Source organism: Gobio gobio (assembly GCF_949357685.1).
Source record: "Gobio gobio genome assembly, chromosome: 7".
Taxonomy (NCBI): Eukaryota; Metazoa; Chordata; class Actinopteri; order Cypriniformes; family Gobionidae; genus Gobio; species Gobio gobio.
In genome coordinates, this window is record NC_137103.1 from 20,921,857 (window position 1) to 20,947,072 (window position 25,216).

The 25,216-nt window shown below is 37.0% G+C and overlaps 1 protein-coding gene across 2 annotated transcripts in view; it reads left to right on the top strand.

The window, feature by feature from the left end:
• The first annotated feature begins 1,475 nt into the window (after positions 1 to 1,475).
• The window catches only part of fstl1b (follistatin-like 1b), a 64,317-nt gene continuing 40,576 nt past the window's right edge, over positions 1,476 to 25,216 (top strand). The window contains exons 1-2 of one of the 2 annotated variants that reach the window (XM_079821737.1): positions 1,476 to 1,633; positions 1,762 to 1,818. In XM_079821737.1, the coding sequence (XP_079677863.1) occupies positions 1,631 to 1,633; positions 1,762 to 1,818 (60 nt within the window). In that variant the 5' untranslated portion in view covers positions 1,476 to 1,630. The remainder of the gene's footprint in view (positions 1,634 to 1,761; positions 1,819 to 25,216) is intronic. The other variant, XM_079821738.1, reaches the window with a different exon arrangement.

The window sequence follows — 25,216 nt, forward strand, 5'->3', positions numbered from 1 at the left end:
AATGTTATTATGTTTATGTTTCTAATGGTATTTATTTAACATGGAACAGGTGAGAAGTAAAATTCATCAATGTAATTTACAAGGTGCACAGGCAAATGTTGCTACCCCTTTCACCCAGTGTCGTAAAATTACATTTACATTGCAAGCTCAAAATCTAATATGACTAAAGCATCCAACAGTCCCTTATATCTGCATGATGTAGACATATTACTAATCACATAAGAAAATATTTTAAGCATTTTACTTACTTGAACGTTGATTTATCCTTAACATTAAACAAAAAGACCTATTAGCTGTGTAATTGTGTTCTTAGAGAGAAAAAAGGCTATTTTAGTAGAGATAAAATTGGTGTTGTATTACAACAGCGGGCCTTGCATAGTTAAAGGTGTATAAATCATGACAGAATTCTTTGATTTTTGACAGAAAATCACAATTTTGTCACTGGGAGAGTCCTTTATGTTTTCAGCTTTGTTAGAAGTATTTCACAAACAGTCTGTTTAGATGTGATATGATGATCTTTAATATTTTAAAGGTGACAAAAACACTGGATGGGGGTCTCTCTCCATATACGATTAGTCTGCCTTTGTTCACCTCAACTTTAATAAAATAGTCTGCTGCTCACAGATGAATTTTCTTTGTCTTCTTCCAACATCACATCACATTTCATCTCAAAGTCTTCACTGTTCCTTGGTAAACATGTAGCCTACTCCAGCTTTTAATAAAACTTTATTTGAGGTAACGGTGTGGGGAAGTGTCGCCACAACTGAGACATGAATATATCGAAAAATATAGGCTATAAATAATTCTCACACTACTATTGAAATAGTTAATGATTTTCAGGCATTATTTAGGGCGGGTTTTTAAAAATAAATAATGGTTATTTTTATGATTCGTTTTTATATTTCAAGATAGAGAGGTATGATGGAAGAATGGTAAAATAATCAAATTAGGAGCCTAAATATGAGCGACACACAATGGGGCCTTAATTTGATAATTAAAACATAATTTAGTTTCAATAGCCTAAACCAACCCCTAAAAAAATATATGACTGAAGAAAATGTAAATCTTACATTAAATAGCCATAAATAGAATGCTCAGCATTCAAAATGTAACCGACAGCGATTACATATTTGCATATTGGTCTTTTGCCTTTCACACTGCCACTGGACGCAGAAGCTGTTCATCCATATAGCATCCCACTTTATCAAACTCTCTCTCACTCTCTCTCTCTCTCCCTTTATATCCCATATTTTCGCTTACAACTTTTCTAACTATCATTTGACCTTAAACGATATTCGATTGCTTTGCTTCCTCGATAGCCGCTTTCTTGCAATTCCAATAATTAATTTGCATGTAGGCTAATGGACTGATGTAAAATGGGACTCTTTAACGCAAAGCTCTTGTTCGAGTCGGCCACTCACTGGGGAGTGTGTGAATTTGAGTGTGTGCTCTTTATCTGGATCTGCTCCACGGCTTTTCACGGGCCACGTCACGTCACGGAGGGGGAAGAAACGGATTCCTGAGCGCTGCTCGAGTTTCCTGCGATCACATCCTCAGCTCCACATCTACAGCGGACCGAGACGCTGCGCTTTCCCTCCTACAACACACAAAACCGGCTTTTCTTACAAAAATGGTGAGAAACATGAACACTCTTTTCAACCTTTTACACCGTCTAAACAACTTGCGCTGTATTGCTTTGAACGCTTTCTCTGTTTGTAATGTATTTTCCTCCCTTTTCTCTCTTCTCTCCGCCCGTTACAGATGTTTCGATGTTTACCCGTGCTTTTCCTCCTGGCTGTAGTCTGCTGTCATGCCGAGGTAAGTTATATGAATCCTGCATTTAGAGAAGAGCTCGTCTCTTTTGGGGAAAAAAATGTTTATGGGGAAACCGGATTACAGTGTCTCTGAAATCCAACTTGCCCCTAATGAACTAGCCTATAGAAAAAACCTTAGTCCGGTCAACTACCAATAACTTCTTAGGCGGTAAGCTAATGATTACGTTAAAGCTGAACTCATTTTTTTTTTTTTTTTTTTGATTGAAAAAGTTTTACACTTAATGGCCAACATGTTTAATGATTTTTACTTACACTCCAGGCATCAGTCTTCTAGGGGGAAAAAATTGTTTTATTTTGCATGGAGCCCTCATGGGCGGTGTCATGTTGACATCACATGACCAGTTGTGCAATTGACTAATAAAATTACTAATAACAGTGCTGGTTATATTACTTACAAATTGTAGTCGGTTACTGGTTCCAAATTAGCTACATGACAAAAATAATTGTAGTTAGTAGCGTAATCCATTACATTACACATTTAAGGTAGTATAATCGTACTACTTTTTTGATTACTTTTAGATTACTTTTGACCTAACTCGTTTATCACATTGATTTTAATAGGTTAATCTTGTATCATATTGATACAAAAATGCAAAGAGAAAGAAAATATGTAAAAAAAAATGTATCTACAACATGAAGTGCACACTGTGCCATTTAAATATTACATTATTAGTCAATTTCCCAGACTGGGGTTCATGAGTTTAATGAAAAGTTATTAAGTAATTAATTACAATAAATAAAACACTTACTAAAAAATATTTTTAAAAAACTGTTTATATGTGTACCTGCATGTCATGTGACCATTAACTGACATCAGAAAAGTGTGATTTTTTATTATTATTATTTATTATTATTATTGACTTAGCAATGAATTACCAATTATTAATGAGTTGTGAATAATTTACTGCCCTTGTGAGAATAACGTAATCATGTTATCAACTGTAGTCTGATTATGAGTATTTTAAAACATAAAGTGCTTAATTTTTGGAATCTGATTATGTATTCCAGATCACGTAATTTGTACTAATACAAATATGTAAATATCAAATTTAACTTAAAAATACATTACATTTTATCATATTTAGCTCCGTGCACATACTATTTAAAATACCAGTGACTAAATAATAAGTTAAGGAGTTGTTTATACAGAATGTTGGACCAGCTGAGATGTCAAGATCTGTCACAAAACACATTTACATCACCTGGTTTGTGTTTGTGTGGTTAATGAACTCTGTGTGTGGTGAGAGGTTGGTGGTCTTTACACTGGGAATTCAAAAGAGCTGTAAACAGACAGCTGTTAAAACCAATCAGATAACATCATGTTAGGTGGTGTTTGGCCAGTGAGTTTACACTGATTTCAGTGCTCAGATGCAGCTGCTGATGGGGGCCATATGTTGTCTTTGTTAGTGTTGTGTTAATTGTGTTCTTACGCTCTGTAGTGCAATGACAACGTGCCAGGTGAGCTGCAGTTAATCCACACAACAAGAAGAACTCAACACATGCAAATGCAAACATTCTTGCACGATATTTTAATTTATATGCACTGTGAAAATGACTTAAGCGTTATTTTTTTTTCATGAAATCTAAGAGAATGCCTTATTCTTATATATTGAAACAAACAACACACATTTGGTGAAAGTTGTCCCCTGTGTCAATGACACATGCATCAAGAATGTACTTCCTGTGTAACACATCTGTCGTTTCTCAAACAAGCACAAATATACTGTGTGCTAAAAACAAAGTGGCTTTAGTTTTAAAAATGCATTGCATGAGATCACATGCAACATAAAACACATTATTTTTTTATTTAAATTGAGATTACATTTGTAGTTAGAGCATGTTATTGTATTAAAACATGCACGATATTGTGTGGTAGACCGCCCTGGAATTTTGTGTAAAACACTTAAGCTAAAAGAACAGCAACTCATAATGGGTGTCATGCAACCCGCATGATTCTTCCCTCCGCTATTCACACAGTTCGTGCTGTGGTTTGTCTCTTTCTTGTATCTCACTCAGTGGGGGCTTTGGGGCTGTCAGAGCTTGTGTTCCCTAAAGGCATGATTTGCTGCTTACACAGACAAGCTCTTAAAGAGTGTCACCCTAAATTAAAACACACTGAATTTCATACTTCTACAATACAGTTTGTGCTGGGAGGATTTTGTAGTTGGTTGATAGAGCGTTCACATTGTTAGTATAAGCGTACGGATTTGTGTGTGTGTGTTTGTACAGGTTTATATTACATTGTGAGGACCGAATGTTCCCACAAGGATAGTAAAACCTGAGTGGGGACCAACCAGCTGTCCCCATGAGAAAAACAGATTAATAAACATACTAAATGATGTTTTTTGTGTGTGAAAGTTTAGGGATTGGGTTAGTGTTAGTGTAAGGGGATATAATATACAGTTTGTACAGTATAAAAACTATTTTGTCTATGAAGAGTCCCCACAAAGATAACAAAACTGTGTGTGTGTGTGTGTGTGTGTGTGTGTGTGTGTGTGTGTGTGTGTGTGTGTGTGTGTGTGTGTGTGTGTGTGTGTGTGTGTGTGTGTGTGTGTGTGTGTGTGTGTGTGTGTGTGTATGCGCGTGCGTGCATGTGCAAAGTATTGGAGTCCAAGGCAAAAAAAGTGTATCTTCTTCATAATTTGTAAATCGTGATGTGTTTCATAAACACTTTTTATGAAACACATATTTTTTTCATTGACTTTGAATCTTCCCCATATGATAAGAACTTTTAAAGAGAAACAAAATAGCTCCAATATAAATCATAAATTTAAGCAAAAAAAGTATATGAAAATTTGAATAAAAATGAAAGACTGTGTAGACAAATTATTGAATATTCAGAACTAATTACTTATCCCATAAAATATTGCAGATTATGTACAAGGTTACAGTATAAAACATTTTTATTTTTAGCATATTCAACATTTTAGTCTGAAATATCTAGATATAGAAAAATATAAAAAATAGTTTGAGAGTGTAGAAGTACATCATTTGCATTGCTTCATGTGAGTTGTAGATTTCTGCCGAGTTAATTTGTCAGTAGTTATTATTATAAAGTATTTCATGGTAACAGCAGCTTGTCTGATTGATGATTGGTGAATTTCTCTCCAGGATTATGGGTAGTGTAGTTGTTCACCAAGAAATCTTTTTTTTTTTTTTCTCCATTAAATAACTTGTGGCGTCCACAGACACTTATATCACTCTGTAACAAGGTCCAAACAATTGTCTATATGGAGGAAAACAAATGGATTTTTATGTTCACAACACTACTGTTGTACTCTGTTGGAGCTTTTATGATTGGTAGTCAGCAAGAAAATTTAAATTATTAAAGGGGTAGTTCACCCCAAAAAAGTAAAATGTTGTCATCATCTACTCACACTCATGTCGTTCCAAGTCGACATGACTTTTATTCTTCAGTAGAACACAAAATAAGTTATTTTGAATGAATGAATGAATGAATTAATTAATGAATGAATGAGGCATTTATATAGCACTTTCATATACTACTGTACACCCAAAGTGCTTTACAACTACGTCAGGGGTCTCTCATATTTTGTAGAAAGTTGATAACCAAGCAGATTTGGTTACCATTGACTTTCATTGTGAAAATAAAACACTAAGACATTAAGACAAAACACTATAAAACCTGAAAGTCATACAGATTTAGAATGACATGAATGTGCGTAAATGATGCCAGAATTTTTATTTTTTTGGGTGAATTATATTTACAGGATACATTAATGAACAAAGAAAACCGAAGAAAACACTGTTCAGAATATGAAACATTATCACACGCACACACACAAACCCATTATCACAAACTGTGGAGGAGAATGAATTTCAGCTCCTCTCAAGGCACAGTTTTTTGGCTAAATGTAATAGCAGAGACAGGATAATGCAGTTACCTAAATCCCTTCCTATAATCAAAAACAGAGCTCCTAGAGTTTTGAGTTGCTTTCTACGTGCGTTTCTCTCCTGCCTTACAGCAGGTGAATCGACTGCGCTTTAAGCACTGATAAAAATAGAAGTTACCGAGGGAAAAAGAAAATGAGGGAGAAAGAGAGAGTGAGGTAGGGGAAACGAGAGGTGTAGTGAAAGAGGACACTGTCAGGGTCACAGTGCCCCGTCTGCTGGAGCTAAAGTGATCTTTACTGAGAGTAATCATCTGCTGTGATTTCAACTATATACTGAAATGATTGTTTTGATATTTCCCAAATGTAATGCCGTTGTCTTTCAAATGTATACGCACTATTGCTATAATTTTGTTCCTAATGCATGTTAGTGGCTGTGCCAGAAAAGCCAGCTGCCTCGCTGCCTCACTGCCCAGTCAGTCAATGACTTAGTGTTTTTGTATGAAGGTCCCCTCATATGGAAACTGGTTTCAGACAGGCTTCCAAGGCACCATAGCGTCATGTCTAATGATCTGGAACACAATCACGTGAGCTTATGAAATAACCAAGGAGGTCACAAAGACCCGATGAGAACTGTCCGTTAGCATTCCCATTCATTTCAATGAAGCTTGCAGCCATTGAAATCTATGTAAATGTTATTCCCAGAAATGTGTCTGAATACACAGCTACCTTTGCGAATAGCCATCAATGGAGAAGCAGGATTTTTGCATCTAACAGCAAGGCTAACTGCGGAAGCTAGCCAGACCCATTTTGACAATAACCGAACCATTTTTAATTACAACAATACTTCGCAAGTATAAATGGAATCAGATTAAAACAGACTTACAGTGTAAATGTTTTTTTTAATTAGTTACCATTTTTATTCTTTCATTCTTTCCACCAACCGTCAAAAATCACTCAAAGGTGCCATCAACCAGATGAAGGCATCTAAAAGCTGGAATACACTTCACGACTTCCCAGATTTTAGCCCCATTTACAATCTGGATAAGTCGATGCCAGTTGCTGAAAGTCAGAGCGGATGTGAGTTGACAGAGTTCATAGAAAATCACAGTCTATGATTAGCACAGATTTCTTAAAACTGAAAACTGCTAATTTTATGGAGTTCACGTCAATGAAAACAAGGTATGAGCTGCATTTTATTTATCATCAGCTACCGCAATAAGGGAGTGAGCAGCATCATCAGCAAGATATCATCACTGGCAAGATAATTTAGTCTCACTACTTTTAGTGAAGTTCCTAAACGTAATTTCGAGAGGAGTGAACCCAATCTTTCAATTAACCGCCAGAGCATATAAGCAGCTGCTCACCTTACTCCGGCATCAGCTGTTTTGGCATCCCTCCACCTCCCCAACTCCATAATTTAATAGCTTAAAAGTTATATGGGCAAACAAACTCATGAAATGAAGATGATTGTGTGTTGAGCTTCAGGATATGATGTCGAACTCTCTCACATGTTTATTATTTTACCAGTAATGCATTTACACTTCATGTGGAATTTGTCTCAAATCAACTCCTGAAGTGGTTTGTGTGATCAGATTTAAATCCGTCTGGAAATTAAATGCGTTTTGGAGAGCATTTACAACATAAATGGGCCCATTGATATTTCGAGCTGATTTTAGAACACTTTTTTTTTTCATTTGTTGTGCGTCTCCTTAGCCTTGAAATCTAGACGCACCCTGGCGGCAGCAAATCTAATTTGCAGCCAGGGTAGTATAGCAACTCTCCGTTGGTTTGCGAGCTGGAAAAACCAAACTCTAGTCAGGCCAATCACATCGTGTATAGAGTCGGTGGGCGGGCTTAACATAATGGCGGCAGAGTTCCGAGTGCTACTTGTAAACAAAGACTTTCGAATCGGCTTTGGCCGTGACTCTGGAAGACTTGGAGTTAAGCTTTTCTTTGAGAAAAGAACAAAGAACGGCACTGAAGTCATTCTTAAGAAAGGAATGTGTTTGGAGTTTTGCCGACCGGATACGGTGAAAGTTTGATCTATCAACTAGCTCCGCTTCACCTTCTTCGTTGCTCTGGTTGGTTGTAGCGCTATCCTATTGCGTGCATAGGGAATTTGAAAGACAACCGTTTATCCCGCCCCTCGGATTGAGCCCTGTCATTGGTGAGTTCCCAGACCCAACATCTTGATGTGGGTCTGACTTGTCAGGTTAGCGTCTCCTAGCAATGAGGCACATGTTTCTGTGTGAGTTTCTTGTTTGTATTTTGAAAGTGCATGATCCTCGAAGCCCAGTCGTGTATGTCGTGCAACTGTATGATGCCTTGGGTTTTAAAATCTGTTTGGATTTAAAAAAATTGTGTAGTGTATTCCAGCCTTCAGTAGACAGGATGTTACTCAAACATTGCATTTGGACTTGACGTCTTCATACCTCCATATAATGATACACAGCATTTTTCCTGTCAGCACAGTCAGTATTTATAAGCTTCACTAATGCTTTCAGTAATCTCTCGCAATGAGGATCCGGTAGAAGGAATTCTTTCTCCCTCAGGGTGTGAGTCTAGTGTCCACAAACAGCTGGTCAGTCTTTTATTAAGGGGATATAAACACACTCACCTAGTAATACCAATAGGACACAGGCAAGAGAGCTAAAAAAAATCTAATCTAGGTGTCTAATAAACCTGGAATTGTATATCACATTGGCTCTTTGAAAAATGTTTTAGTTCCTCTTTTGTAAGTTGCTTTGGATAAAAAGTGTCTGCTTAATGTATTATTGTAAATTGAGAGCTAATGTTCGTAGACTAATCTCATCAGATGCTTAAGGCATGATCCGTCTTTGAATCCGTCTTTCTTTATTGAAATTTTTGAAATATTAGAAAATACTAAATACAAGCTGTTCATCTCAGTCTCTGAATACTACATGGTATGTGGTCTCAATTACTGTTTTTCTTGATTGTTTACACACATTTTCTGAAAGCATGCCTCACACTCTCAGAACTCTACACACAAATCCAAAAACACACACAGAATGGGCAAAACCCCTCAATTCTCCTGCAAAATGAAACTTTACATTCAAAACAATGTTATTTCTTCTCAAAATTGTATTTTGTTCCCAAATGACACACAAACCATCATATGAATAGACATTTATAGGAACCTGTTGAACACTGATGTGCTCAATGTAAAACACTTCTTCTCCATTCATCATAATTACTTTTTTTTGGTTCAGTGTTACACTTACTACAGACAGTACATACATAAGTGTGTTGTAAAATATTTGAGAATATTGTTTTTATACTCAGAACACACAAATAGACGGTAACAAATATATTTTATTTTTCCCACAAAAATCCCAACCAACACAAAGTTGCACACACAATGGTCTACATGCAAAACAACAGAATAATTTACTGTATACAGTTACAGTAAAAAAAAAAAACTATGCTCCTCCAAAACAGAAGAGCTCACCTGTTGCCCTTTTATGCTAAAGCTCTGTTTGCTAATTGTAAAACTGTGTGACAGGTGTTTGCCCGTGTGATGAGTCAGGGTGCATATTTGAATGGCAGTGTGTTCCTTGTGAAAACAAGAGATTTTCTGCATGAAAAGTGTGCCAAATGCAGATAATTGTGTGTAGTGTTTTGAAAAAAGTGTGTTTTAGAACTGCAATTTGAGCGTAAAGCAGGAATTGTGCTTGTAGTTTAGCAGAATTGGTTAATGGGGTTGGTGCATGAGTTACATGTTGTGGTCATTGTGTCTCAAGTACCAGTATTTGTGTGTAAACAATTGAGAAAAAACTGTAACACAACAGAAAATTGTGAATTCAGATTGTTTTTGAATGATCAAGTGTGACCATATAAGAAGGGGAGTTGTTTGCACGTTAAGAAGGGGAGTGGTTTGCACGTTAATTTAACATTTTGTTCCATTTCAATAGTCATTTGCAGGCCCTCACAGAGTCTGAATGCAATTATCGATTAAAATGTTGGCAGATTTCTACAGAATTGGATATCTGATTGGTACTGATAAAAGTATAGTATACATAGTTCCATTTAACACATTTTACCTTATATTTAATCTCCAGATTATCCCTCAAAATCGTCTGCCGATTCTGTCTGGACCTTGTCATGTGTTGGTTTAGACTGACAAAAACAACTTAAGTGCAGACACAAAAGTCTTTTGTTTGAAGAACGGCTGATGCAAACCTGCTGTGGTTGTTGTGTTGCTCAGTGTTACATTTAAGCTGTAATATATTTCATACTCAAAAAAAACATCTGCTGCATATTAACATAAAAAAAAAACATTTCATCCATATTGACTTTTTTTCTTTTTATGTAGTTTTTCTCTCTATTCTTGTCACTGTTATCTCATGTTGATAACTTTCACTGTTATTTTGATTCCACTCTTTTTTCTCATATCTCTTTCATCAGTGTTCTGTAGTTTGCATTGTTTACCATCTGTTTTTTCTCACCCGTTTTCCTTTGTCATTTCCCTCCATGTCTCTATGAACGTGCAGTGTCTTGTCACGGGCTTTGTGCTGGTGTTTTATGGCCTTGTTTTGTATAGCCATCAGAGCTTGAAAGAGCCTTGTAATGAGAGGGAGGAACAGACAGTGGGAAGGATGAGGTGATGAGGGAAATTACAAAAGGGATCAGGAAATTTAGTTCTGCTCGTTCTGATACTGGTACATGAGGTGATACAGGGGCAAAGAGAGTAAAGGAATACATAATAAAGAGACATTTAACCCACTGTATTTTCTGGTACCATTTTTTGTGGTACTTGTTCTACACAAAATTATAGAACTTCTTGGATTAATGGATTAACATCATGTTCACTCTTTAAGTTTCAATTTTGGAGGTCTCATACACAGATTTTTTTTTTTTTGATGGAGTATCCTATTAATATTCGGAATGTTAAAAAAAACTCTGGATAAGCTAGTTGTACACGGGTTGAGGATCTAAACACCGGTTATATTGGGGAAATCCATAATCATAATCCATAAAACAGGCAATTGGTCAAAACAAAGGGGAGATAATCCAAAAAGACAACAGGGCAGAAAAACACAGGCAAACAGGGAAAACCACAAAACTAGGCAGAAGATCAAAAACCATGACATGGAAAACCAGAGAGAGCGTACTCAGAAATGCAGTGTGACTCTCACAAGACTTCACAAAGAAAGAGTGAAAACACAGGGCATAGGCAGGGCTTAACAAGCTAATGACACACAGCTGAACCTAATCACAATACAATGAGCCCAAGCAATAGGTTATGAGAATTGAAGTTCATGATGAGAGAGCCCAGAGCTGTGTTCGAAATCGCCCCCTATACCCGCATTCACTATTCCCTACATTACTCCACTAATATAGTCCACTTGAAGTAGTGAATGAAAACAAATTCGGACACTGAGGACCGGAAGGACTGCCGCTTTTGCATAGTTTCTGCTCGCTGTTTAATAATCACTTGAAACGTAGCAAACTGGCTGTATAAACCATTTAATTAAACAATTTATCAATCAATTAAAAAGGAATTTATACCTGTATGATGGATGGAAAATGGATGGATGATTCAGCTGCGGACGCCATTTTCTGGTGAGACGCGGGAATTTATTCTGTGCACGACTCTCACAGTGCATTATGGTTATTCTCTAGGCGTTGAGCATACGTCAGTTGTACACTCGTTATTGCAGTGCATTGTGGAATTGAATGAGTGCACTCAATAACGTCCACTATGGTTTCGGCCCATAGTAAATAGTGCCCTATTTAAGGGTATAGGGGGTGATTTCGGACACAGCCCAGGAGTCTGGAGGAGTGCCCTCTGATGGATTATGGGCACTCCAGCTGGCACAAATGACACTAGTCAGCCCCACTAATTGATTATTCTGTTATTGGATGACTAGTGGATCGTCCTTGCCCATATGTTCTCCAGTTACACTCTTTATTTCAGGGGGATCATTCAAGAGTTAAAAGTAGGGCTGTCAACGTTATCACATGCTAAAATAATTTAACGCAAATAAATTACAGAAGCACGCAAAATTATGTCATTAACGTAATTTACATGACGCAGTTAGATGAACTTAGAAGTCGAGATCATCTACAATGGCACAAGAACCTGGCTGTAACCCTAGTAGGCGGAAACCTTTTCTGTTTGTGATCAGATCATTTTAAGCCACTAAACTCCAGGAAAGTTTTCAGTCCAGTGATCCAGTAAGTTAATTCATTCAAACAGCACTAATGTAAAGAAAACCAGGCTGAAAACATCAGAGATGGCAGAGAGAATAGAGACTTGCATTGTGTTTTCAGTGAAATAAAACTCCATTTTGCTCTAAAACATGAGCTCATATGCTGTGATTGTTTCTGAAGAGCATGAGCCCTCACCCGTCATGCTGAGTGAAATACAGACTGAACGGAACGTCAAAACATACCATCGCTGTATGGCCAGATGATACGCAAACTATGTTTCTCAGGTGGATAAAGCAAAACAGCGTCTCGCTAGTGAAGTTTTGATGGATGAGGATAGCAAACAAGGTAAAGACGATTGCAGTGACGTACAGGATTTGTACAGTAAGCACGCGTGTGGTCCTGTTCTGCAGCTTGACTTGTCTAAAATGTAAACATGCTCTTTACTGTTGCACTGTACACATACTATACACTGTGAATTCTGATCTTAGGGAGTACTTCAAGTCAATATTTTTAGCTGACAATTTTTTTTTATTTCTCTTCATACTGCTCTATTTATTTACCCTCATCTTTCACTACTCAATTTGGAATACAATTCCATAACACTTTGTCCAGTAGACAATGGCAATATATGCAATAAATATCTAGTTCTGTCATGAAACTCAGGGCACAAGCTGATTGGTCTCTGCTGCCTCTGCAGCCAATGAAATTGCTTGCTCAGCATTTCAATAATTTTGTTCAGTGTTTGCTGTATAAGCAAGTCTTGCACTGCAGCAAACCCTCCACCTCCCCCAGCTCCACCTGTCTAGATCTGCTACAAGTAATTTCATGTATACATATGTGCTGCATCTGTATGTCTTGCATGCTCACAGCAGTGTGTATATGGATGTATTGGCAGTAGCAAGTGTCTGTACTTGTGCAATTGATAACAATGTAAAATACTGCAGACTTGCATCAGACGTAGGGGACAAGAGTTTGTGTCCCGGGGCATAACAGAACAAAAAAACGCCTTTGTCTACTTTACATTACCATAACACACAGCTAAATATGGAATGCCAAGTCTGCCAAAATTTAAAATAAATAAATACATAAATAAATATACAGAGAAATGTAAAAAAAAGCAAAAACAAATAAATAAATAAATAAATATATGAATAAAAATACATAGAAAAGCAAAACATTTATATATTTATTTATTTATGTATTTATTTATTTTTAATTTTGGCAGACTTGGCATTCCATACTAAAGAGGTGTTAATGATAGCTGAGAAAACACGGCAGTATTTATGAGTGAGAATACAACATCCATCTACTCGCAGACAGGTCCTTCGCCATATTGTGGTGCCTTGCACAAAGAACAAGGCCATTGTGAAGAATGTGGGACTGAAAACAAGCACACTTCCTTCTCAAAACACATGTCAGCCATTAACCCAGCTCTCCCAGTCCATGACCCTTTAGAGAGAATTGCAGCAGACAGGCCGGGATGGCTGGAACAGAGCCTAGATTCAGATGGTAGGCGTGAGATAGATTGAGAAAAGTAACTTGGGTGAAAGAGAGAAGTTGGCGGGATCTACCAAAAGCAGAAGACTGGCTGTAATCCTGAGTGACAGGCAAAATGAGACAAAAGGCTAGAGACCATAGAGGAATAAAATGGATCGATTCACTGAGGTGCGGCGAGAGATGGTACCACTTGAAAGGAAGTTTTAAAGTGAGAGATGGAGGAGAGACAAAGAAATAGAATGTAATTACAGCAGCTGAAATGTAGGAAATATAAAGGAAAAAGACTGTCCCATGCTGCCCGCAGTGTGCTGGCGTCCATCCACCATCCTATTGCCAAGACCAGATTTGGAAACTGCTGAATGGACATTAAAATGGTGTCACTTCACCGATAAGATTGTTTTTTTAATTTTTTTTATTCAGTAATAGATAATTGTGAGAACTCATATTTTATTGCAGAACTTGCAAGGTAGCACTTATTGACCTACTATATTATTATTATTTTTTTTTATTTTGCAAATAATTCAGCCGGGGCTGCTTAACAGGCTACAGGCTTTATTCATATTTTGTCTTAGATAACCAAGAAGGTTCTGTGTTTAATATTTAACATACATTACCATTTCATTCTTCATTCTCTTTAAAGCCTGGACAGAAATTACTAGATCAATTGGGAATCTTTTATTCCATAGAGTTGTTAATTTAAGATACACTGTTAATTTAAAAAAAGAAAACATCTTCCAGATATCATCTTAACTCTTTCCCGGCCATAGGTTTATGTTTTTTTAGTTTCATAGCTGCCAGCCAGTAGCCTGGCTCCGCCCTCCTACGTACTTCCACTCAATTTTAATTTTCCTTCAGTACTCCGTCTGGGACTTCGGTATATTCTTAGGTTTTCTCCGAACAAATTTTTACCAGTCCAATCAGCGAACAGAGGGAGTGGCTGAGAACGATGACATTCATGTCGTGCTCTAGTAGGGTTGCCACCCGTCCCGTAAAATACGGAATCGTCCCGTATTTACAAGCAAAATGACGCGTCCCGTAATTTGTTCCGTATTTTACACAGGTCCACACATAGTTCAATAAACACACAAGGATCTTGCAGTGTGGAGAATACTGATAGCAAATATAAACAAATCAATTTCACAATAAGTAGTACAGGAGCTCATTTTTGAGTGATTGCATTTTAGCGGCTTTGTTGTCATAGCGGCGGAGTCTCGAGAACATGCGCTGTGCCAGAGTGTGACTGTAAACTTGCGTGTTTTTTTTAAAACATGTCGAGCTCGCGTCACGTGCGTCCACCGTTTAAACGCAAGAGGATCTCCAGATATAGAGCTGAATATCAAAAAGGTATCAATGGGTCTGTCCAGTAACTCATGATGAACCTCAGGCGAACTGCACGTGAGAAGCATTTCAGTTGCTCAGACTGACTGACTTAAAGCAACAGTACTGACAGACTCATCCGTGCTTCTAAAGGTAGCCTATATATTTTTTTAATGGATAATATATTAATATAATATTCCATACATTATCAGAGCTTGGCAGACAGAATTATTATTTTTTAGACAGGTTAATTAATAGATTATAGCCTAATAAATGTTATTATTAATTTATAATTTAGCTAGGCTATAATCATAAATAACAAATAATCCTGTCATATAAAGTTTATGACATTTAAAAAAAATATTTAGATAAAAATGGGACAAATAATTACATGATAATATAGTCATAATTTAAGTAAATTAATTTTAAAAAATTAATCGTGAATGGGTGTCCTTTATTTTGCCACACCAAAGGTGGCAATCCTAGACATACGTCACGGCCAAACGTTAGCGATTGGTTATGGCAGATCCAGAGTGGCTCTGGGCAGATCCAATAGTTTTAAATTTCAACAGAGTACCCGCCTTCAAGGAAGTAAACGCTTGTCAATGGAGAGTGGCCAGACTCTCTGTACAAATGAAATGTACGAGAGTCTGGTAAGACCGGGCTAGCCAGCCAGTGCCATATGGCCCAGAATATTTTGTTGTATTAATATCTGAACGCACATATACAGTACATCAAATATATATATATATATATATATATATATATATATATATATATATATATATATATAAAATAAAAGAAAGAATCATAAATAGATAGAGTAATTTTGAACAAAAAGCTTAGAAATTCATGTTTTGGTCAAAGACTACTTTTGGATTTAGAACGATGATCAAGACATAAATGGAGTAGATTGTGTCCATCAACACCCCCCAAAGCTTGCACAGTCTCTGAAAGATTGCACATCTTCTGAAAGATCCCCCCCACCACCTTATAACAGTGAAAACATGGATTGCTGCACAGATATACCGTACAATTATAGGGCCCTATTTTAATGATCTAAGCACATGGTCTAAAGCTTACGGTGCAAGTGCACTTAGGGCGTGTCTGAATCCACTTTTGGTAGTTTAACAACAGGAAAATGGTCAGTGCGCCTGGCGCATGGTTGAAATTGTAAATTGTAAAAGGGTTGTCTTAATTAGTAATGGTTGTGTTTTGGGCGTTATATGCAATAAACCAAGGAGTCTCATCTCCAATTCCCTTTGAAAGACAGTTGCGCTTGCACCATGCAGATTCGCTATTTGCATGGCGGAATTTGCAAGCGGAAAAATATTTTTTATATCTAGAAATGTTTGTGTGCTGCTGGGCGACCCTGTGTGTGTAATAAGCAAAGTGTACTCATGTTGTGGGCCTGCCTATAGGCACATATTACTAACGCACTCTTTAAATAACAAAAAACATATTGCGCATTAGACCAGGTTTCAGTCAATGGCACTGTCTTTTTCAGTTGCCTCAAAATAGCAACACGCCAAATATGCGCCTGAAAACACCTGAACTTTAGACCAGTATGCCCATGGGCACAAATTAATTTTGCTATTTAAACAATGTAGCACAGTACGTGAAAATGTTCACTGTGTCAGACTGAAACTAGCAAAAAACACTTGCGTCGCTCCTGGCGCCATATAGCACCAGTTGTATGATAGGGGCCATGACCTAAAAGCCAAGTGGATTTGCTCGACCGCCATGACAGTCGCCGCAAGCGGAGTGATACAAATGGTGAAATGGTACCAGTACTGATACCGGGAGAATATCGCACGGCTGAAAAAAAATATCATATCTTTATAATATCATATTTAAAAAAAAAAAAAAACTTTCCTCAAAAGACCCAATGCAAATTTGGGGTCTTTCCTCTCAAGGCCCCTGCTATATGCTAAAGTTTATTTTAGCCAATGCCCTGTTGTGTTGTGTCTATTTTTTACTTTTTCCCTTGAAATTTCGTCACTGAAGTTTTGCCCAAAATGCCATACAATGTCACACTGCAAACCCTGGTATTTAATTCCTTCACCAAATTAAAATCTAGTTTTAGCCAGCTTAGTTGAGCCTTTTAGCCAAGTCTAGCTAGTCTTTGTAGACAATTGAAATGGGAAAAGTATGCCGTTATCTTTCTTGTGTACACCCCCTTACAATGCACATTTGCAGTTCTTCTTGTCTCTGTCCCACTGCTACAGAAGAATCTGCGTGGCTCTTTATCCGTTTTTCAAGAGCTCTCTCACATTCACACACTCTGTTCTTTTGTGCGTGTGTCTTTGAGAGCACACTCCTGAGGCCTCATGCGGAGCCGCCTTTAAGAGAGCTCCATAGAACCTGGAATGTGATGCACTAGAATAGAATGACATCACTGGCATTCCATTCCAATAAAGGAGAGCAAGAATGCACAGATGGGACGCCACTCTCTTTTCTCTGATGGATATGGTGGGAGACCACAACAGTCAGACTCAAATTCATAACAGAAAGCTTGCAGTGTGTTAGAGAGCCGTTTTAGTGCACTGGAAATTTCATCTGCATATTTGTGACAGCTCCTCTGACCCATATAACTGAGATGTTTGAAACCCAGGAGAGACCCATGAGAGAATTTAGCAAAGAGGAATTCCTGTCCGTCCTCACTGCTCTCTCTTTAGAAAGCATTTCTATTGACTGGAAATAAGTAATGCTGTTAGGCAAAAATGTTGATAGAAAAGAAAAGTGGAGAGAAAAATAAAAGACAGATGAATGAGGAGAGAGAAAAGAAATGACATCATACCATTGCATACTCTAAAAAGAACTTGCGCTCATTAGCTCTGACATCATCTTTTAAACATCAAACATTAAATAAACAGCCAGAATGCGGGAGATTTTAGGGCAAATCAAACATTACATTTAAATTTCCATTTAAAAGGATAAAATAAAACTGACCTTAATTTGTCTTGAACTATAACCATTACGCATTAAACATGACATAGCCTAATAAAAATATAACCCCTTCCATCATCATGAATTGGTGTATTTCTAGTAAATCTAGTCAATTGTGGCCACGATTTATTGATTCGTCCCTTTGTTTTAAGGAAATCAATAATTTGTTCCTTAATTTTGATTTATTTGAAACAAGGGAACAAATGAATGTGCTGACGTTTTAGTAAGTTGTGGGAATTATTTGTTTGTTCGTGGCCACGATATATCTATTTTGACTTGCCTCTTTGGAAAATAATGTTCCAACAGCCGGCCAGTGTTTCTCAGAATCAAGGCCATTGATTTCAAACCGATATATATACGCTCTGCCTCATCAGGATATGGTACACATTGCTTGCCATTCTATAATATTGTTTAGAGCTGTATTACACAAGGATTTTACCTTTATTCATTATACAGTAGTAGTTGTTAGACATCTGATGTTAATTGTATACAAAGTTTTTTGGGAATATAGAAAGTCAGTGGATTGTGTGATTAGAAATAAAAACACCAGTCCTTTGCACTCTTTTATTGTCATCAAGTTCAGGATGCTTAAAAGTCTTAGTTAATTGAAAAGATAATGAAAATATCCAATCCAAATCATTCAAATGAATAATACAGTTGACAAAACAGACATACTTTACGCATCCTATGAAAACGATTCAAAGGTTGGGTGCCCACGCTTCATCAATTCAAAAGAAACAAAAGGAAGTGAGGTCTAGTTCTAGACTTTGACCAGAGGTGTGGGTAATGTAGTGCACTAGAGGAAAAAATTAAAACAACAACAACAACAACAAAGGATTGGATTCACAACATTGTATTCCATTGTATTTGTTTGTGTGCATTATAGACACATGCAAAGCAAGTCCCTGCAAGACACTGTAGCGGAAAGCAGGGTAAGCTGTGCCACAGGGTCTATCTAGGAAACTTTGCATTAGTTTTGTCACATGATCATAGCCTATCGTATTCAGCTGAAAAATGGAAAGTTATGTTAAAATGATAAAATTATTCGGATATCGATAAAGTTTAGATATTTAGAGATAAACTATTTTTTTATCTTACAGCTTATCAACGTCTCAAATATATGTCATATGATAATGTTGTTGAATTGCAAAAGAATGAAACCATGTAAATTATTTGACTTAATATTTGACATAAATCACTACAAAGCATCTCTAAACAAATATATAATAACAAAATACTGAAAATAATTTCACTACATTAAAATTTCCTGAATATCAACCCCTTTTTAGGCTCGTCTAAGAACGTCTTTAAGAAAACGTGGACAATTTGGTCATCATATACTTATGAAAAAGAGATAAATAAGATATTGACATTTCACTGCATTAGAATGTTCAAAATATTAAGCCTTTCTAGGCTATTTTATGGGCATATTTAAGAAAAATGTAACAATGTAGATAAGCTCAATAAGTATTTGGAATAGGGTAACATTTCTTTATTATAATTTCTTAACAATTTATTGTATAAACAACAAATTTGTGATCTTATATTTATTAGAAAAATAAATTGTTCACATATTCCCCAATGACTCAGCATTCCCTTAATGTGGGACCACTTTTTCGAGAAAATCATATTTCATAACCCTGTGTTAGATCTTGGTAAAGCAGACAATGAAATATAATTAGATACATTCGTTTTTCCTCTTGTAATTTCAGGTAAAAGCAGACAATGAAATGTAATTATATACATGAGTTTTTCCTCTTTGGTTAGAATAACATTTTTGTGATTATCATATCCTGTGTCTCCAGCATTTTTTACCTCTCTTTCTATTCTCATGCCCATGTTCGTGTATAGCTACTAGTGTGCAGTTATGCATTTGAGTGCCTTGAGTTCTTGCTCAGCCGTGGCTGTGCTGGATTGCCAAGGTTATATAGATGCTGTTTGACATGCCTTTCATCTAACGTAATCTGCTTACAGGGATGCTAGAAGGAGGCCTTGATGGTTTGTACTCTCTCATGCTTTTTAGCTCTGTTGCTATCTTTTTCCCCGCATCCTCTCATCCCTGCTCATTTCCAATCCACGGTCTCCCAGCATGTCCCTCTCTATGTGTGAGCAGCACCAGGACTATTTGTGCAGGTTTAGTGTGTCTGTGTGGGGGCAGGTCAGGAAGTGAAAGCTTGGCTTTGTCTAGAGAAGGATTGCTACACTTGCATTCTTATGAGGAAAAATCTCAGTTCAAATTTCCAGCCTACCATGTGCAACCATTTATCTACCATATAGAGCAACGGTAAAGTATGTTATGTGGCATGCTGGCACAATTGGTTTAAAACATTATCTCCTGATTGAGTATAATGACACATTAGAAATCATGAGTGGGATTAGTCATTATGGAGGCACATTCCCACAGCAGTTTGTGTGGTTGATAACATCTATTCACCATTCAAAGCACTAAAACAAGCATTGTGTGCCTGTAAAAGGTATTTACAGTGTGTGCATGTCTAATTCAGGAGCTGATGTATGATCCTCTCAGGTTGTTTGCACTATAAGATCAATGTGCTTTATGCAAATATGTCACCATAGCGTCCTGGGGACAGAGTTAATGATGTTAATAAAATGAGCCTCCAACTAGAAATTTTAATTATCCTCTCTGACTCTTGGGGTTGTCAAATGCATATGGGTCAATAGCATGCCACTGTTTTTGATTAAGTTATTCACAAATACAAAACAAAAAAAAACTTTATTCATACAGACAAGTTTTTCATTTCACTTTTGAGCTTTCCATTTCACTTTTTGTGGGGATGAAATGATTGTATTTATGAAGAAAAAAATGTAAAGCATGAAATACTATAATGTAATTTGACACAAAATATTTCAGACAAACAGACAGACATACAGATAGTCAGACAGACAGACAGACAGACAGACAGACAGTAAGACAGAGACAGTCTGACAGAGAGTCAGATAGTCAGGCAGACAGACAGTTAGACAGAGACAGTCTGACAGATAGTCAGACAGACAGATAGACAGTCAAACAGACAGACAGACAGACAGACAGTTAGACAGACAGTTAGACAGTCTGACAGAGAGTCAGACAGACAGACATACATACAGATAGTCAGATAGACAGAGTCAGATAGTCAGACAGACAGTTAGACAGACAGACAGACAGACAGACAGTCTGACAGAGAGTCAGACAGACAGATATACAGATAGTCAGATAGACAGAGTCAGATAGACAGACAGACAGACAGACAGTCTGACAGATAGTCAGACAGACAGATAGTCAGACAGACAGTTAGTTAGACAGAAAGACAGTCTGACAGAGAGTCAGATAGTCAGACAGATATACAGATAGTCAGATAGACAGACAGTCAGATAGTCAGACAGACAGACAGACAGACAGACAGTTAGACAGAGACAGTCTTACAGAGAGTCAGATAGTCAGACAGACAGACAGACAGACAGTCTGACAGAGAGTCAGATAGTCAGACAGACAGACAGACAGACAGTTAGACAGAGACAGTCTTCCAGAGAGTCAGACAGACAGACAGACAGACAGACAGACAGTCTGACAGAGAGTCAGATAGTCAGACAGACAGACGTGTAGACAGACAGTCCGACAGAGAGTCAGATGTCAGTCAGACAGACAGATAGTAAGATAGTCAGAAAGACAGACAGTTACATAGTCAGACAGATAGATAGACAGACAGACAAACAGATAATCAGACAGATAGACAGACAGTCAGATAGATAGACAGACAGACAAACAGATAATCAGACAGATAGATAGACAGACAGACAGACAAACAGATAATCAGACAGACAGAAAGACAGACAGATAGACAGACAAACAGATAACCATACAGACAGTCAGATAGTCAGACAGATAGATAAATAGACAGACAGATAAAAAGGCAGATAGACAGAAAGACAGATAGATAGATAGACAGACAGACAGGCAGATTGATAGAAAGACAGATAGACAAACAAACAGATAATCAGACAGGCAGATAGACATAAAGACAGACAGAAAGATAGTCAGACAGATAGACAGACAGACAGACAGATAGTTAGACAGATAGACAGACAGACAGATAGTCAGTCATATAGATAGACAGACAGACAGACAGAAAAACAAACAGATAGTCATATAGACAGAAAGACAGACAGTCTGACAGACAGACAGACAGATAGTCAAACAGATGATAGATAGATAGATAGATATATAGATAGATAGATAGATAGATAGATAGATAGATAGATAGATAGATAGATAGATAGATAGATAGATAGATAGATAGATAGATAGATAGATAGATAGATAGATAGATAGATAGATAGATAGATAGATAGATAGATAGATAGATAGACATATAGACAGACAGATAGTCAGACAGATAGATAGACAGACAGATAGTCAGACAGATAGATAGACAGACAGATAGTCAGAAAGATAGATAGACAGAAAGACAGATAGTCAGAAAGATAGATAGATAGACAGGTAGACAGACAGATCGTCAGACAGACAGACACATACAGATAGGATAGACATACATACATACAGATAGGATAGACATACATACATACAGATAGGATAGACATATAGACAGATAGATAGACAGATAGACAGATAGATAGATAGATTTTCTTAATCTCAGACATCCTTATTTGTCAATGACCCATATATTGTATGAACACCCCCCAAAATAAAACATTTGTTGACTTCTATGAAATACCTTGATGACTAGCAAACTTCTGTTGTAGTTCAATTTAATGCTGTCCCGTAATTCTTAGATCAGTGCACATCTTGTAAATTCTACATTTTTACGATCAATGATTTCCCCCCTGATTTCAGCTGTACATCCTCTGCTTCACACATTTACAGTTACGCCCAGCAGCATTCAGAACAGCTGAAGTCAGCGTGTTGCTGTTTCCTCGCAGGGTGACATTTATGCTTGAGTTATGGAGATGTAGATGCTCCTGGAGGGAGATCAATGGAGGTTTTCATTGGCTGGTGACATTCACTCTGGCAGTATTGACTCAGAAATAATGTTCGAAAACAAACAAACAGGCTCCTTTGGGGTTTCCTTCCCATATCAACAGGGGTTTAGGTTGCATCCATCTGTGAGTCTAATCAAGCCCACCCAGCTGCTGACTTTAATATGAGAAAACAGCTCTTTTCTAATCAGCACAACTTATCGGACAGAAAACAATGAACCCTTTAGCTAAACGAGCTGGGGCAACGAGTTGAACGCAGAATAGACTCTGGAAACGGTTTCCTGGGTTTTTTTATTGCTTCAGTATCTGGAATTTTCCATGTTGCTGGCATCAAATCTTTGTGGCTAGTAAAATCATTTCTTTAATGGATATTCATGAACTGTATTCAGTTTTCTGACAAATTTTTCTCAAATAATCTGTACAATCTGAACAAACTCTTTAATGCCTTATTCTGCATGACCTTATTCTACATCCCTTAAAGGGTTTGTTCACACAAAAATGAAAAATCTGTCATTAATTACTTGATGAATTAATTGATGAATAAAGTTGTTATTTTTGTTTGTTTTTTGCGCACAGCTTGAACCACTGCAGTCACATGGACTATTTTAACAATGTTTTTAATACCTTTCTGGACCTTAAAAGTACAACCCATTCTCACTCCCTAGGTGTCAAAAAGCAAGGGTCAAGTGCCTTCTGCATCACAATGAAGACACTAAAGGTACCCCTAGACGTCACTATATCGACACGCAGGGTGCTCCATTGATTTCAATGAGAAACCTTTGAAAAAAAAAGAAAGGTCGGTAGGTAGGTCTATTTTATTTTTTTTTTTCAAGTTTCAATGTAAAAAAAAAAGTAAAATTTTGGTGATGGTGATTACGTAGGTATGAATTTAAACAAATCAGCATATCATGACGTCACTGAGTCTTCAACCCGTGCCTTCGGGCGCATCATTGCAAACCTCATTTTGACGCAGGCTATATATATATAGTTATATAATTTGAATAAGAGATCAAATATAGGCTAGCCTATATTTTCTCCTAATAAGCAAAGTGGCACAAATATCATAACTATCTATAGGCCTACTGTAATTAAGACATATATTCAAGAAATGTATTAAAACAGAAAGACGCTATAGTTTCAGCCTTGCTCAAAGACTGAGGAAACAGGCCAGTAACGCACCTCAATTCCATTCCCGACAATCTTGGTTTGCTTCTTATTTATTAAATATACAGCCAAATAGTTGATTAAACATTGATCAAAATTAAAATACAATTTATACAAAACTAAATTAATTTTAAAGAAAGACTTTCTAGAAAGAAATTCAATGAAAGGCTCAAAATCCATGTCTCCACAAATGCGCATCTGATTATGTGCCTTACTCATGCTGCTCATTTTTCATAATCAACATATGAAATTAAAAGATTATAATATTTAGACTTAGCCTAACTATATGAAACTAAATAGGCTACGTTTTCTTTAACCCTCTGTCCGACGACTTCATCGGCGCCTTTTGATGGATTTTTTCCTTATTCCAGCGGAAACTCACAATACTCCGTCATTTTTAGCCATTCTACAGATAAGTGCAAGACATAATTATAAACAGTAAACTGTCTACTTTTATTTGTGTACATTCACAATAACAGCAAAGGCCGTGGACTCCACTCCAAACGCTGTCTTCATTTCAAAAAAATATTTTGTTTATTAAACGCAAAGTTTTTCATTTCAAAAGCATTTTTCCAGCATAAATTCAGTTTATATTTCCAACAAACGAAATTCCAAGCCAAAATAACAAAGTGATAAAAAAAACCTTTGAAAAAGTCGATCATTCGTTACAGATGATGGTATGTTTGGACAGAAGACGAATTCTTTATTAAACTCATAAAAAACAACAGAATATAAAATGCCACAATTTATCATAACACCTCATATATGTGCCGCTCAAGTAGCTATAAGGTGCTTTCCTTGCCATCAGTGCTTGGATAACACGCACGTCTCTTACCATTAAAAATAATGGCGTGCGGTGGCTGGGATATAGCCTAGGCTACATAAACCTAACCACAAGTAGCATGATTTTTGGAATGATTTATCACGAGAGGAAAAAAATGTTTTAATCGCATAACATCAGTTAATGGAAACGCTGTCATTTCGCAATATTTTTTTTATTGACTTTTAGAAAATATCGCAAACGTTTTGCACAAATCTGTAATGGAAACGCGGCTACTGTCTGAGTGACAAAAGACCACCTATGGAATATGACTACATGACGGAGTGCACATAACCTAAATGGACAGAGACTTGCCTTCTACAGTCAACATGGAACCACAGCTGTAGTCATACTTGAAGAGCATTCTCTGGAGTGCCGCTGATCCCGAACTGTCAGCGACTTCCTGGCAAAGATGCAACGCGGTTCTGGGCACAGTTTTTCCAGAACTTCATGCCAAGTTAAAGCGGTGTCGAGCTGTATTTTTTAGATGTATTATGGTGCCCGAACCCGTATGACTTTGAACGGTGACAGCGAACATTTTGTTTACTGCAGCCGCAGCCATCATTACCAAGCGCGAACCGTTGACTCTGACAGTGAACGAGATATGACAT